Source organism: Eulemur rufifrons, chromosome 19 (assembly GCF_041146395.1).
Source record: "Eulemur rufifrons isolate Redbay chromosome 19, OSU_ERuf_1, whole genome shotgun sequence".
NCBI lineage: Eukaryota > Metazoa > Chordata > Mammalia > Primates > Lemuridae > Eulemur > Eulemur rufifrons.
The window spans coordinates 23,812,483-23,828,164 of record NC_091001.1 but is presented as its reverse complement, the minus strand read 5'-3'; the positions used below and the strand labels follow the sequence as shown (position 1 = coordinate 23,828,164).

Sequence of the window (15,682 nt, the reverse complement as noted above, 5' to 3'; positions counted from 1 at the left end):
TGCCTGTGTGTGTGTACCTATGTGTACTATATGCATATGTGTATCTAAGTATGTATGTATTGGTTTTCCCCACCCTTCAGGATCAAACAAAAATGCCTCAATGTTTAGAAGCACAGGCTCCTGTCACTAACACTGTGCTGTCAGGCTGCCAAGTGGGAAATGCCTCAAATTGCCCAAAAGTTCTCCTGGGTATTTAGGTAAACACGAGTACATCAATAGAGTTGGTTTTGCAGAATATAATATATTGATTCTTTTCAGAAGCAGAAAACTGCAATGCATGCAGACCTAAACAAACAAAACAAGCAAACAGTTTTGGGGGTAAAAAAAACAAACTTGCTTTGAATAGCAGGAGACGATGTTTTAGCAGCTGAGCAGGGTAAGAGCTTCATGAGCCGCTCTTTAATGCTGCGCTTGGTGCTGTTCTGAGCGTAGAGGAAACCTAGAAGATACATGATCAGTTCTGTTAATGCTGTCTGCAGAGAGAAACTGGCCATGCTGCAGGGTTTATCAGAGAAGCCAGGCAGGGAGGATAGGGGAGGCAGCCAGCCCATCTGGCAACCACAGGCAGTGGGTTGGGACCCCAAAGGGAAGTAAAAATCCTTTTGTTTCTGTTTTTCTCATTATTTAAGTTTTCATTTTAAAAATATTTACCTTATATTGCATTCGAGATCAGGTTTAGCAAGTGAAAACAGAATCATGAAAGTATATGTGTTGAATGGCAAAAGTAAAATTTGGCGGCTTTTCTTGGCCCATACAGATCAGGAGTAAAACAAGTATCATTAAAAGAGTTAACGGGATTGAAATTTCAATATTCAAACCAGCCTTAAGGGTCCACATGACAATTTTCTGTTCTCATTGCTCCCTATCTTTGATTACAGAGGAGAGAGATGCTTCGCATAAATCATTCACACTGCAATCATGTGTTAGTACCTTTGCCTTCCTGAAAGTGAGAAAGTAAATGTCCTTGATATGCAACTTCATTAGCATATGTTGACATGCCCAGAGATGTGACAATCTTTCACATTTTTTTCCATATGGACATTAATGAATGGAACTTATTCAAGCAGAGTAATTCCCAAAAAGGAGCAAGGTATTTTTGTAAAACATTAACCCAGAAATAGACAGAGCGGTATCTGTGACTTTGAAAGGTTGGAGAAGACTCAAGAAAAATTAATAGTGGCTGTGTGGGCAAGGTAGCAAACTGCAGAAATAACTTTTGGTGTCAGGGGTCAGCTATCCAATTTATCATCACCTTACCCACCCTGAGGTCTCAAATGCCTGAATTTGCATGTTAATATATATTGCCTCTCCCAAATCAGTATGGAAGGTGTCAAAACATAAAGCAACACCCAGAAACCAATTTAAATTGAGGTTCTATCATTTTTATAATACAAACCCGGCAAACATATCACTTTTTTCCTACAATTCCAATGTTTTGTAAAAAGAAAATCAAAATCTCAGGGACCCCCTCCCCCCCAACCACACATACACATCCCTCACTCCCAACTCCTTATGCAAAATGGAAGGTAGGGAGCTTAGGTACCTGAGAAGGACTCTCCCCACAGATCATTCATTAAGGAAATTCCTTACTGGCCTTCCACAATCAAGAACATGCAAATTGTAATTTTAGGTCCACAGGCTATGTCTAGCACCTAACATTAAAGATTCCACACTAATAATGAATTACAAGTTTATCAGACATTCTTCCACCTACCCAGGGACATCTACATAATTGATGCTTCCTTCACTCCCTTTTTCTCTCCTAACAGTCCCCATATCTTATGTAAAATGTAGGTTGTAGATTTCTTGGGCCTCATGAAGATATAGAACATCACCATTTTGCCTGAGCTAGGGGGGCAGGCCTGCTTTTTTTCTTTCTCTCTGTTTGCCTTTAAATGTTGAAGCTTCCAAATTCCCCAAATTAATCTTCAGAAAAGCAACCACAGGCGCTGTCTGTGGTTCCTGTGTGTTTTTCCCAGGCACATCCTCAACTTTGACTTAATAAACCTCCATTGATTGAGATTTTTGCCTCAGTCAGTCATTTGGGTCAAAAGTTGGAATAATACAAGAGTCCCAGCTACAAGAATAATGATCTATTTCCATTTGAGGCTGTTCCACCCATCACCATTGTCTATTGGCCAAAATGCTTATGTGTGGGGGAAGTAGTAAATACATAAATAAAATCAGATCATCCCCCTGCTTAAAAGTCCTCTAAAACCTTCATGTTATCCTTTATAAGATACCCATGCTTCCTATTAAGGACCCCAAGGCTTACTCTCTGATGGCATTTTCAAGCACCTACCCTATGGCTCTCTACAGTCAACCAGTGGCCACTCTGCCATTGCTGCCTTTGCTGGAGCTCACAAAGCAGACCCTTCTCTGCTCTTGACATTCACACGGTGTGAAATATCAGCTTTACTTGATATCACAAGGGCTGGTTGAGGGTGTGGCACATAATGGAAGGTTAATAAATGTCTGACAAAGGAGTAAATATGTTCCATTTGGATGTCTAAATAAGATCCAATTTCATTTCCTAGATTCGTACCTAAGTAAGCTTTTAAATTGTAAAATAAATCTGCTTTACATAAAACAGAGTCTACGCTTTGCTTCTTTCTGCTCCATTTCTAGAGGAGTGCATCCATCTACATACTTTCTCCTTTGTAAACTTCTCTGAGGTATTAGGGTTTTACTCTAGCTCCCCAAGCAGCTATTCTGCTCCCTCCATTATGCCATTTCAAACCTCCATGCCACCGTATGGCTATTTCCTCAATCTGGTCAGCTGTTCACCAATTATCAACTTCCTTATCTCTATGTATCCTTTATAACTCAGTTCAAACACACTTTCCCCTGGCAAAATTTCCCTGCTTTGTCTTCAACTTGCCTGAAGGAAGAGAGACTTATTTCTCTGCTTCCCTTTTGTTCCAACATTACATCCTCTTGTTCTGGGTATCACATCCTGTTGTCGACTGAGACCCTATTCTGATAAGGAATTAGAGAGAGGATCTCCTACCAGCCCTCTATCATAGGACAAGGATTTTAGGTTTATGTTTTATCCAGATTCTTTGCTTTAGATCTGACTTCTTCACATCTATCCAAACTCTACGAACAGCTTTAAAACTGGCACATGGCAGATATTCAAGAAATATTTGCCGGTTGCCTGATGTCCAACTTTGTCCATAAATTCTGGTATCTGCCAAACAGGATCTCCACGACAGTTTCCAGGACTCTTAGGCCTGGGTATGGGGGAGGGAGCTTCCAGCTTCCCAAGCACTCAGAGATATTAATGTTATCCTCTACCCCATTCCTAATTTGGTAAGGTATACATGTTTTCAATTATAATTAGGAGTTAGAAGTCTAAGATTTTAGACCCTATTTTGCTTCTTTAAGCTGAGTAAACTTGTCAGGTCATTAAACTTATTTGAGTCTCATATTTAATTAAAAAAGCCGCAGGCCAGATGGATTCATAGCCAAATTTCACCAGACCTACAAAGAAGAGCTGCTACACATATTGCAGAAATTATTCCATAAAATTGAGGAGAGAATCCTCCCCAACTTATTCTATGAAGCCAGTGTCACCTTGATACCAAAGCTAGGAAAGGGCACAACAAAAAAAGAATATTACAGACCACTATCCCTTATGAAATAGATGCAAAATCCTCAGTGAAATACTAGCAAATCAAATTCAATAGCACATAAAAAAAATATTCCACCATGATCAAGTGGGCTTCATCCCAGGGATATAAGGATGGTTCAACATATGGAAGTCAATTAATGTGATTCAGCACATAAACAGAAGCAAAAACAAAGATCATATGATCATCTCAATAGATGCAGAAAAAGCATTTGAGAAAATTCAGCACCCTTTAATGATAAAAACTCTTAACATAGTAGGCCTACATGGACCATACCTTAGAATTATAAAAGCCATATATGACAAACCCACAGCCAACATCATACTGAATGGGGAAAAGTTGAAAGCATTCCCACTTCAAACTGCAGCAAGACAAAGGTGCCCAGTGTCACTACTTCTATTCAAAATACTGCTGGAAGTCCTAGCCAGATCAATCAGATAAAAGAAAGAAATCAAGTATATCCAAATGGTAAAAAAGGGAGGTCAAACTATCACTTTTTGCTGATGATATGATCTTATATCTACAAAACCCCAAAGACTCCACCAAGAGACTCCTGAAATTGATAAATAAATTCAGCAAAATCTCAGGTTACAAAATCAATGTGTACAAATCAGTATCATTCTTATACAGAATAATAGGAAAGCTGAGAGTCAAATCAAAGACTCAGTATCATCCACGATAGACACAAAGAAAATAAAATACACCTGGGAATGTGCTTAATTAAGGAGGTGAAAGATCTCTACAAAGAGAACTATGAAACACTGAGGAAAGAAATCACAGATGACACAAAGAGGAAAACATATCATGCTCATGGATTGGCAGAATCAACATTGTTAAAATGTCCATACTACCCAAGGTGATTTACAGATTCAAAGCAATCCCCATAAAAATACCAAGGTCATATATCACATATGTGGAAAAACATTTTACACATTGGAATTTGGAACTAGAAAAGAGCTTAAACAGCCAAAGCAATCTTAAGCAAAAAGTACAAATCTGGAGACATCACATTACGAGACTTCAAACTATACTACAAGGCTATAGTAACCAAAACAGTATGGTATTGGCACAAAAATAGAGATATAGACCAATGGAAAAAGACAGATATAAAATCATCCACATAGAGCCAACTGATCTTTGACAAAGCAGACAACGTACACTGGGGAAAAGAAGCCCTATTCAATAAATGGTGCTGGGAGAATTGGATAGCAGCATGCAGAAGAATGAAACAGGATCCATGTCTCTCACCCCTCACAAAAATTAATTCAAATGGATAAAAGACTTAAATGTAAGACATGAAACCATTAGAATTCTAGAAGAAAATGTTGAAAAAACTTCTCTAGATGTAGGTGTAGGCAAGGAATTTATGAAGAATACTCCAATGGCAATCACAGCAACAACAACCATAAAAAAAAAAAAATGGGACTTGATTAAATTAAAAAGCTTCTGCACAGCTAGGGACATAATCAACAGAGCAAACAGACAACCTTCATTAAATGGACTTAGCATATCTAGGACTACTGATGAAAGTGTTATGAGCTTGACTAGAGATCAAAATAAATAAACCTGAATAATGTTGAGAAAAATAAATAAAAAAATAAAGAGAGCCTTAGTCATCTGGGTGCCATATGAAGTCCAGTATAAATATATCTGGAGAACAAGATGAGAGGAAAGAGAAAATTTTGAAGAACAAATGACCAAAATATTCCACATTTGTTTAAAAACATCAGTGAAACTTGTTGAAACCAAACTAAGATGAATAAAAGAAGAATCACATGTAGCTACTTCACAGTCAAACTGCTAAAAAATAAAAATAAGAAAAATCTTTAAAAAGAGAGTTCGATCAGTAGCGGGAGCGGAGAGCGGACCCCAGAGAGCCCTGTGCAGCCCCACCGCCGCCGCCGGCCTAGTTACCATCACATATCGGGAGGAGCCGCAGCTGCCGCAGCCGGCCGCAGTCACCACCACCGCAACCATGAGCAGCCAGGCCGAAACCCAGCAGCCGCCCGCCGCCCCCGCCCTCAGCGCTGCCGACACCAAGCCCGGCACCACGGGCAGCGGCGCAGGGAGCGGTGGCCCGGGCGCCTGCCGGCGGGGACAAGAAGGTCATCGCAACGAAGGTTTTGGGGACAGTAAAATGGTTCAATGTAAGAAATGGATATGGTTTCATCAACAGGAATGACACCAAAGAAGATGTATTTGTACACCAGACTGCCATAAAGAAGAATAACCCCAGGAAGTACCTTCGCAGTGTAGGAGATGGAGAAACTGTGGAGTTTGATGTTGTTGAAGGAGAAAAGGGTGCGGAGGCAGCAAATGTTACAGGCCCTGGTGGAATTCCAGTTCAAGGCAGTAAATATGCAGCAGACCGTAACCATTATAGACGCTATCCACGTCGCAGGGGTCCTCCACGCAATTACCAGCAGAGTTACCAGAATAGTGAGAGTGGGGAAAAGAATGAGGGATCGGAGAGTGCTCCTGAAGGCCAGGCCCAACAACGCCGGCCCTACCGCAGGCGAAGGTTCCCACCTTACTACATGCGGAGACCCTATGGGCGTCGACCACAGTATTCCAACCCTCCTGTGCAGGGAGAAGTGATGGAGGGTGCTGACAACCAGGGTGCAGGAGAACAAGGTAGACCACCAGTAAGACAGAATATGTATCGGGGTTATAGACCACGATTCCGCAGGGGCCCTCCTCACCAAAGACAGCCCAGAGAGGACGGCAATGAAGAGGATAAAGAGAATCAAGGAGATGAGACCCAAGGTCAGCAGCCGCCTCAACGTCGGTACCACCGTAACTTCAATTACCGACGCAGACGCCCAGAAAACCCTAAACCACAAGACGGCAAAGACACAAAAGCAGCCGATCCACCAGCTGAGAATTCGTCCGCTCCCGAGGCTGAGCAGGGCGGGGCTGAGTAAATGCCGGCTTACCATCTCCACCATCGTCGGGTTTAGTCATCCAACAAGAAGAAATGAATATGAAATTCCAGCAATAAGAAATGAACAAGATTGGAGCTGAAGACCTTAAGTGCTTGCTTTTTGCCCGTTGACCAGATAACTAGAACTATCTGCATTATCTATGCAGCATGGGGTTTTTATTATTTTTACCTAAAGATGTCTTTTTTGGTAATAACAAACGTGTTTTTTAAAAAAGCCTGGTTTTTCTCAATGTGCCTTTAAAGGTTTTTAAATTGTTTCATATCTGGTCAAGTTGAGATTTTTAAGAACTTCATTTTTAATTTGTAATAAAAGTTTACAACTTGATTTTTTCAAAAAAGTCAACAAACTGCAAGCACCTGTTAATAAAGGTCTTAAATAAAAAAAAAAAAAAAATCTTTAAAAAGAAAGAATAGGGCACATGTATATGGAGTACAATAATGTGAGAATGCTTTCCCGTCAGAAAACTAATGGAATAACATCCTTAAAGTTCTTAGGGGAATACAAAGACTATCAACCCAGTATTCTGTCTATGATTTTGAAACTGAAGGTGAAATAAATATATTTTAAGATAAACTAAAGTTGTGGTAGTTCATAGCTAATAGAATTGCATTATAAGAAATGCTAAGAAAGAAATTTCCTTAGGCTGAAGGGAAATGACATAATATGGAAACTTGCATCTACGGAGAGAAATAAGGAGCACTGGAAATTGAAAATACATAAATGAATATGAAATAACTTGATTTCCTCTCTTATTTTCTTTATTTAAAACAAAAAATTATGATGGAGTTTATTACATTTGTAGATGTAAAATTTCTGACAATAATAACATAGAGGTTTGGGAAGTATCAATGGAATTTAAACAATACAATATGAATCAATGAAATTTGAAACTACAATATGAACTCCAAGTAGTCTATAAGAAGTGAAGGAGACATATTGAAACCTATAGATTATAGGGAAACAATTAAAATAATATAAGGAGTTACAGTCAAAACTCCGATAGAGGAATTAAAACAGAATACCTGAAATATTTAATTAACTCAAAAGAAGTCAGAAACAGAGGAACAGAGGAGCCAAAAACTAGGTGGGATGAGTAGAAAATATGTAATGAGACGGTTGGTTATACTCAACCATATCATTAAATCAGAAACTGTATCTTTCCTATTCATTACTTTATTCTCATTACTTCGTTCAGTGCCTAATATATAAAATGTTCAATCAGTATCTACTGAAAGCATGAAATCAGACTCTATATCTTATCTCATGGTCTCAGCACAGGTAAATTAACTACTTGTCTATAATTAGCAGATGCATTTAGAATTTAGGATTTGCATAATGTGTTTCCTCATAGTGTGTGAAGCAGTCTCCTCTTCACATCCTAGATGAATAGCTGTGTGTGAATGCACTCTGCTGAGGATGATACTGGCAGAATTAAGAAATGGGACTGCGTTCAACAGCCAATAACATCAAGAGAAAATTGATGGTTGAGGTTGAGCCAAACACCAAAGTGCCTTAGTATATTGGATATTTACCCCCATAGACACTAAAGACCCTTTGAAGGATTACTTTTCAGCTCATAAATATTTATTTATATATTCAAAAATCATTTATTATAATGCATATATTATAAACATTATGAATGATATTCTTTGCAGATCTGTAGATATATAGTGGTCATGTAGGAAAAAGTCTTTGATCTTGAGAATCTAGCCATTTACATCTATCTCAACACCTATTACATGGCAGGATTGATTTGTCATTTTCTCTCATTAAACCCTGAATTCCTTGAGGGGAGGATTCTGTTTGTTTATTAATTCATTCATTCAAAAACCATTTGCTGAGTGTCAGCTATGTGCTGGGCACTATCCCAGGTGCTGGGAATAATGCACTGAATAAACCAGACAAAAGAAGTCTATTCTATAGTTGGGTAAGAAAAAATAATAAACAAAAGTAAATAGCAAAATATAAAGTATATAAGATAGAAAGCAGGGATGGGAACTAGGGAATTCTGTTGGTGAACAAGTGTGCGAGATGGAGCGGGGGAGACTTGTAGTTTTAAATATAGTGTCCTGGGAAGGATTAAAGATACATTTGAGCAGAAACACCTACATGAGATGAGAAAGTATCTTACCCTATTTTGCACAATGTGTTATATATATTAGGTATTAATATGTACTTGTGGAGTGATTATCACTCCTTTATCAATTTATAAAATTAATATTCATTGCCACCCATAATAGATTATTTTAAATTAATTGGCTATATAAACCATTGAGTCCAATGATCTCTTCACAAATGTATTGTATGTGAATTCAAAATTAAGTCAACGCCCATGTCCCTGCATCCAGAAATAAAACCAAACTACTAATATACTAGGCACTTCAGAAACTATAAAACAAAGCAATACAAAAACAGAATAAAAAGTGTACAAATATGAATGCCCCTTTAATTGTGCTAAATTGAAGGAAAATGCACTCATTTTTACCAGTGGGAAAGTTTGGCTTTTTTTTTTTTTTTTAAATCTTACAATGCTTGACATTACTGAAGAAAAATCAGCCCATCATCATGTTGATGGCTCCATTTTTCTGACCATGCAGATCTCAACAGTGGTATATGCAAGTGGCCATTCTCCACTGGCTGCTTTGTCTGTTACATGAGAAATGCCATCACATGTAAATGTCAGGTTTCAGTGCTGAGTGATGGGCCATTAATTATAAATTCCACAAGTACCCATGATGTTAATAAAAGTGGTAATTTCACCATAATGAGAACTATGCTTATCTTCCTCCTTTTTTGCAATACAGCTGATAGCAAAAACTTATTTCCCATGCCTGGCTTGAAAATAAAGGCTCCTACTCCATAATTCCAGCTCTGTGCAGCTTCCATTTTGTGCTTTGAATTATAGTGTTTTTCTTCCTAGATCTTAAGCCTGTGGAAGAAAATGGCTAATAATGTTTTGACAGACACAGTGCCTTCTCATGGATCAATAACTATGACAGAAATCACCAGGAGTTTCAGAGGCACTGTGATCCTCCCTAGGTCCCCCTTTGAATCAGTGACAAGCTGATTCATTAGCAGTGATATGGACACTGGGGTAGAAAGTACATTTTTCACTAGTTGCAAATGTGAACTTAGCTGCCAGGATGTCTATTTTTGAAATGGGCTTACAGCTCATAAATTCATAGACACATAAACACACACACACACACACACACACACACACACGCACATACACACAGAGTTCATTTTGTATTTGTATTTTCAAATTCATTCCTGAACATACAGGGTGCCAGATGATTTGGGGTTCACACTCTGGTAAGAATGCTTGCTGAAAATTGCTACCAGACCCTCTTGCAGTCAACCCCAAATTGTTCACTGTTAAGAAATCTTGCAACAATGTTGGTGACTGAATAAGAGGGTGAAGAAAACCACGCTTCATTTAGTAACTTCATTTAGTAACATTTTGGTGGCAGAAAATTGACCTTCCTAGTTGACCTGTTTTGTTTTGCCTGATTGTAAAACAGGTACCTTGTTTATCAGTTCAGAAGGAGGCAGCCAGAAGATACTTGAATTTGCTGAAAATAATCTACCCATTCCAAATGCAAACGGAATAAATTTAACTAGAGGCACCTGTTCCTCATAAAATGCATGCTAGTCTGTCAGCCTCTCAGTCCCTCTTGGTCTCTGTCTTCCTCTTCTCTAGCTCCCTCTTTCTCCTTCTTAGTCTTTGTTTCTTTGTTTTTATCTTTGTCTCTTTGTCTCCCTCTTCTTCTCTGTCTCTGAGTTTCTCTGGCTCCGTGTCTCTCTCTGTCTTTTTGTTCTGTTTCTATTTGTGTCTCTCCTTTCTCTTTTTCTGCTCTTTCTATGTCTCTCTGCCGCTGACTCAGTCTTCCTCTCAATCAAGGCAGAGTCCTATTTGATCTTCCTTCCCTTGGTGTCGATCGTGCACTTCACAAAACATTTAGAGAGAGCTTTAGCCTGCTGAGTACAGAACAATTATTGTAAGTCATCCTAGGCAAATGTTCGTAAACAACAGGGTGATCAAAAAATATAATGCGTTCCAAAGCCAGTAGTAAGTGCTTGTGATTATCCATATTACTGTCCTGCTCTCCTGGCAGAACCTGCCAGAGAGTACTAGGAGAAAACAACCACTTGGGAAAGGCATTGGTCTTCTTTGGGATCTTTTAAGATTCATCACTGAAGCCCAATTTTCCTTTGCTCCTCTGAATGAATTGCCAGAACCATATATGGGGATATCTTTCATGTGGGAGTTTGTAAATTATGTGGAATTCCCAGATAAGTAGAGTGGTAAGTCTTCCTGGTTTTTCCAGGACACTGCGAGTATCTGAGAGTTGTTCCAACACCCTATCTGTCAGCACCCCCTTTTTGAGTTGGAAAATATTTGGGTTTAGATGGCAAATTATATGTTCATACTATATTAGCAACTAGTGTGGTCTGTTCTCACAAAATAATGTGTAGTCATTGGCTAAATGACTATTTTATTAGACTGTAAACAATATAAATGATGAAAATTAATTTTAAAACTGGTATTTTAAAAATAGCTAATAATTAGTAAGAAAGATGAAATGGGGGCTAAAATGTAAGTCTTCGAGGGCATGTTAAAGATAACAAGTATGGAAGAAAGATTTGGAACTCTGTGGTTAGAAAGAACAAATTTGAATCTAAGCTCTGCCATTTTTTGTTTGTAAGACTTTGGAAAAGTAACTTAACCTCACTGAGTCTCTTTGATCTCACTTGTATATGGAAATAATAATAATGCCAGGCTTTGCTGTTGCCTGGGGTTATTAGAAGGTTCAAATGAGGTTACAGAGACACAGCTGCTGGCTAGATAAGCTTCTCCTCCCTTACCAAGTGAATTGCTGGGAGAAATGTGTTTAAGGCTCAGAACCCAAAGCAAAAAGGAATATTTCAAAAATGACATCAGTATCTTTTTTGATACAGCAGTAATAAAATATCCCCCACACTCAATATTGCTTCTTTAATAATAATTCTATCATAAATATGAGTTAAACCTAAATCCTAGCATACCATTTACTTTCTTCAAGCTAACACAAATAACTCAGGTTTATTTTTATAATTTTTTAATTTGAAGCATTTTTAATAATCAAGCATTATAAACCTCAAATTTTCTTGTGGGATACGTCAATCATGTCTTTAAAATGAAAAAGCTAACTACACTAGACTGAGGTTGATTCTTCCGATGGCAAGAGACCACAAATATAATTTATCAATTGATTTTTATTAAGATTCAGGATTATAAAGTTTATTTTCTTGTCAAACAGTGTTTATTATATAATGGATCTTTCTGTTCCTCCAACCTCATCCATAGTAAGTGGTGTATATTCTTAACACAGCCCAGGTGAGCCTGTTCATTTTGTGATTGGCCAATCACCTGACCATTGTTCTTTTAATGACATTTTTGAAAAGACTTTAAAAAAAAACCCTCACTTGTTTCTTTTGTTCATTTTATTTAGCTTCTCTTGGTACAAAATCCTATGGAATCTTACAGTCCATTATAAAAACTTTGGCTTCTACTCAGAGTGAAATAGGGAGAAAATGGAGGATTTTTGAGCAGAGGAGTGATGTAATCTTAACGCAATGTTTTATTCAACAGTATGAATTGAGCACCTACTCAGTGCTAGCAAAACAAATCCCTGCTCTTGTGGAATCTACAATCTAATGAGGAAAGATTAATAATAGAGCCAGGAATGACTTAAACAATAGAACAAGAAAGTCCTCTAAATTTCACCTTGACAGTGATCTTGCCCTAAGGAAAGGTGCAGATAAGTAATGCTCTCAACAATAACAAAAAGAACTTTCTAGGTGCCAAGTACTTTACAAGTATTATATCATTTAACCTTCAAAGAGCCCCACCTGTGGCAGGTAATATTATGAAAGCCAAGTTACACCGAGGAAATTAAAGATAGAGCAATGCATCCAGCTTATAAGTAGCAATGTCAGGATGTATTAATACTTGCCCATCTGTCTAACTCTTGGGTCTGGCATTCGGACTTCTATGCTGCACTAACAATGGCTTCATAAAATAGACAACTTCACTTATTGAATGTGTCTAATTGTGTAGGCTGAGCTACAGGATATTTGTTTCATTTCATGGCATTGTTTTTATTTCCTTCTTCACCTTCTCAGTGAGGCTTCTTAACTCATCCAGTTTTGAAGATAGTCCTGAAAACTTGGTTTCCTGAATTCCTTTGCTAGAAATGCTGCTTCTAATTCCATTTTGTTTAGGCCATCCATCAAATTCCTGGTAGTATTAAAAAATAATAATGCAGTTGAAGAGAAAGTTGCATTAGGAGATTCAACTTCTTCATCTGAAAAATGGGGCTAATAATACATGACACTAATCTCAAGGAAGTTGGGAGATGAATGAAGTAATTGTTTCTGCAAAATACTTCAAATGCCAGAAGAAATAACATGTAATACATTATAACTTCCAATGTGAGATACTACTTTCCTTTAAGTCCTTTTGGAGGATGGTATTCAATCTTCATCTTTTAACAATTTATTTATTCTATAAAATTATCTGTTCATTCATGTACCCAATAAGTATGTAGGGAGTATATTATAAAGTAGACCCTGTGCTAGGCACCTGGGATGAAAACCAAAGAAGATATTTAATGAAGCTAAGTGTTTACAATCTCATGAATACCATTACTTGACTCTGATTGTTCGTTAGAATCACCAGTGTGGATTAAAGGATAATTAGCATGCCTGATCACGGCAGACCAATTGAGTCAGGTGATTCAAACAGGAGGGCAAACTTGAGAACCATTGTTCTGTTCTGGGCTAATCTGATGCAAATAAGAACTGTAGTTGGGTAGCTTTGATGTTGCAAACTGATTCCTGGTGGGCTAGATTTGGAGCCTTTTCACTCACACAAATTTGTTTTTTTTAATTAAACCAACAATTAAAAATACATATAATTCACTTAAAACTTTGGCTTTCTGGCTTCTCACTAGAAATTGGAGGATCTGTCAACTCTTCATCTGTCTGCGTTCCTACATGCCCACACCTGGGTGGGTCTGGTGAGGAAATCTCCCTTTAAAACAGGACATGCATTTTCAGTTTGCCACATGCCCTCTGTTTCCTATCACACCCAGCACTAACAGACTAGTCCATTGCTATTCATCTTGGCTCACTTAACTCATTGATATTAGCTGCCTGGCTCCTACAGGAATTGAACTTCTGTACTCTCCTCTAGGTGTTTCGACGTGGATTGTACTGGGTCCCATTGTATTCTTCAAAAATTTATGTTTCCCTGGAACTTCAGAATGTGTCCTTATTTGGAAACAGAATGTTTGCAAATGTAATTAGTTAAGATTAATTTAAACCAGATTAGGGTGGTTTCTGTGTCCAATGACTGGTATCTTATGAGACAAGAGGACACACACACTCAGCAGGAAGAAGGCCACCTGAAGACAGAGGCAAAGACTGGAGTGAAGCTACCTAAAAGTTGAAGAATACCAAGGATTTCCAGCAAACTACCAGAAGGTAGGAGAGAGGCAAGGACTAGATTCTTCCTCAGAGCCTCCAAGAAGAGCCAACCCTGCTGACACCTTAATTAAGACTTTTGGCCTCCTAAACTGTGAGGGAATACATTTCTCTTGTTTTAAGCTATTCAGTTTGTGGAAATCTGTCGCAACAGCCCTAGGAAACTAAAACATACATTAATTAACAGATTTTCAAAAAATACCGGGGAAAATAAAATTAAACCATGGCCACATATTCATTCCCTATTTTACATAGAATATTGTCTTAATACACAGAGTCCCCAGAAAGATATAGTGCTACATTTACGATGACTTCTTATTAGTACTGGCAGTTTTTACAAATTGCTACCAAGCAAACTCATCTCAGGAAAATAGTCAACTATGCACTGAAATTGATTGGATTTCTGTCTGTGGAATTGGCGTGTTCTGTATTCTGCACTTTTAGGATTAGGGTAAATCTCAGTTGAAGCTAAGCATTCTCAAAGAACTAAACTAAAAGTAAGTGTCTTTCAGTTTGTGTTTCAATTAATTGCATATTTATTGACTATCAGATGACTTTCCATATCACTGAGATTTACAGCCAAATTCCCTACAATGGCCAAAAAACCCATTCTACTAAGTGAAGTATCCCAAGAATAGAAAAATAAGCACCACAATGACTCACCATCAAACTGGTTTCACTGATCACCTCCTAAGAGCACATTTAGGAATAACATTGATCGGGTGTCGGGCAGATGTAGGTGGGGGAGGGGATGGGTGTATACATACATGAGTGCGATGCACACCGTCTAGGGGATGGACATGCTTGAAGCTCTGACTGGGGGGGGATGGGCGCAAGGGCAATATACATAACCTAAACTTTTGCACCCCCATGATATGCTGAAATAAGATTTAAAAAAAATAAAAAGCATACACAATCCCCCAGTCTCATCTGTCTGTCTCATCTCCTATTTTACTGTCCTAATTCTGCCCTTGCCCCTTGCTGGTCACTGTATCTGATAGGTCTTATTTCAAAAATTTTCAAGACCACTCCCACACCTCCTTCAGGTCTCTACTCCAGTGTTACCATCTCAGTGAGGCCTTCTCTCAACATCCTACTTTAAACTGAATCCTCACAAAACCACTCTATGTTCCTGCTTTATTTTACCCCACAGATTAATAAATGTTATGGGCTAAATTGTCTTCCCTCACATTCACATAGTGGGGCTCAACTCCCAGTACTTCAGTATGTATTTTGAGATAAAGTCTTCAAGGAGGTAATTAAATTAAAATGAGGCCATTAGAGTGAGGCCCTAATCCAATAGGCTGGTGTCCTTACAAAAACAGGAAGGAATACTGGGCATGCACAAGCACAGAGAAAAGGCCAATTGAGAACTCAGTGAGAAGATAGCTGTCTGAAAGCCAAGGGAGAGGCCTTAGGGGAAGCTAAACCTGCTGACACCTTGATCTTGTACATTCACCCTACAGAACTATGAAACAATGAATTTCTGTTGTTTAAGCCACTCAGTCTGTGGTATTTTGTTATGGCAGCCTGTGATGGTTAATTTTATGTTTCAACTTGACTGGGCTAAGGAAT

At 38.3% G+C, this 15,682-nt stretch overlaps 1 protein-coding gene and 1 pseudogene across 6 annotated transcripts in view; one reads left to right on the top strand and one right to left on the bottom strand.

The window, feature by feature from the left end:
• Positions 1 to 15,682, bottom strand: part of KCNIP4 (potassium voltage-gated channel interacting protein 4) — a 1,112,575-nt gene that overhangs the window by 122,636 nt on the left and 974,257 nt on the right. Inside the window, exon 2 of one of the 6 annotated variants that reach the window (XM_069494040.1) lies at positions 338 to 439. The exons of the other annotated variants lie outside the window; for them this stretch is intronic. Coding sequence (XP_069350141.1) covers positions 338 to 439 — 102 coding nt within the window. The remainder of the gene's footprint in view (positions 1 to 337; positions 440 to 15,682) is intronic. 6 annotated transcript variants of the gene reach the window in all.
• On the top strand, positions 5,608 to 6,924 carry LOC138399752 (Y-box-binding protein 1 pseudogene; annotated as a pseudogene).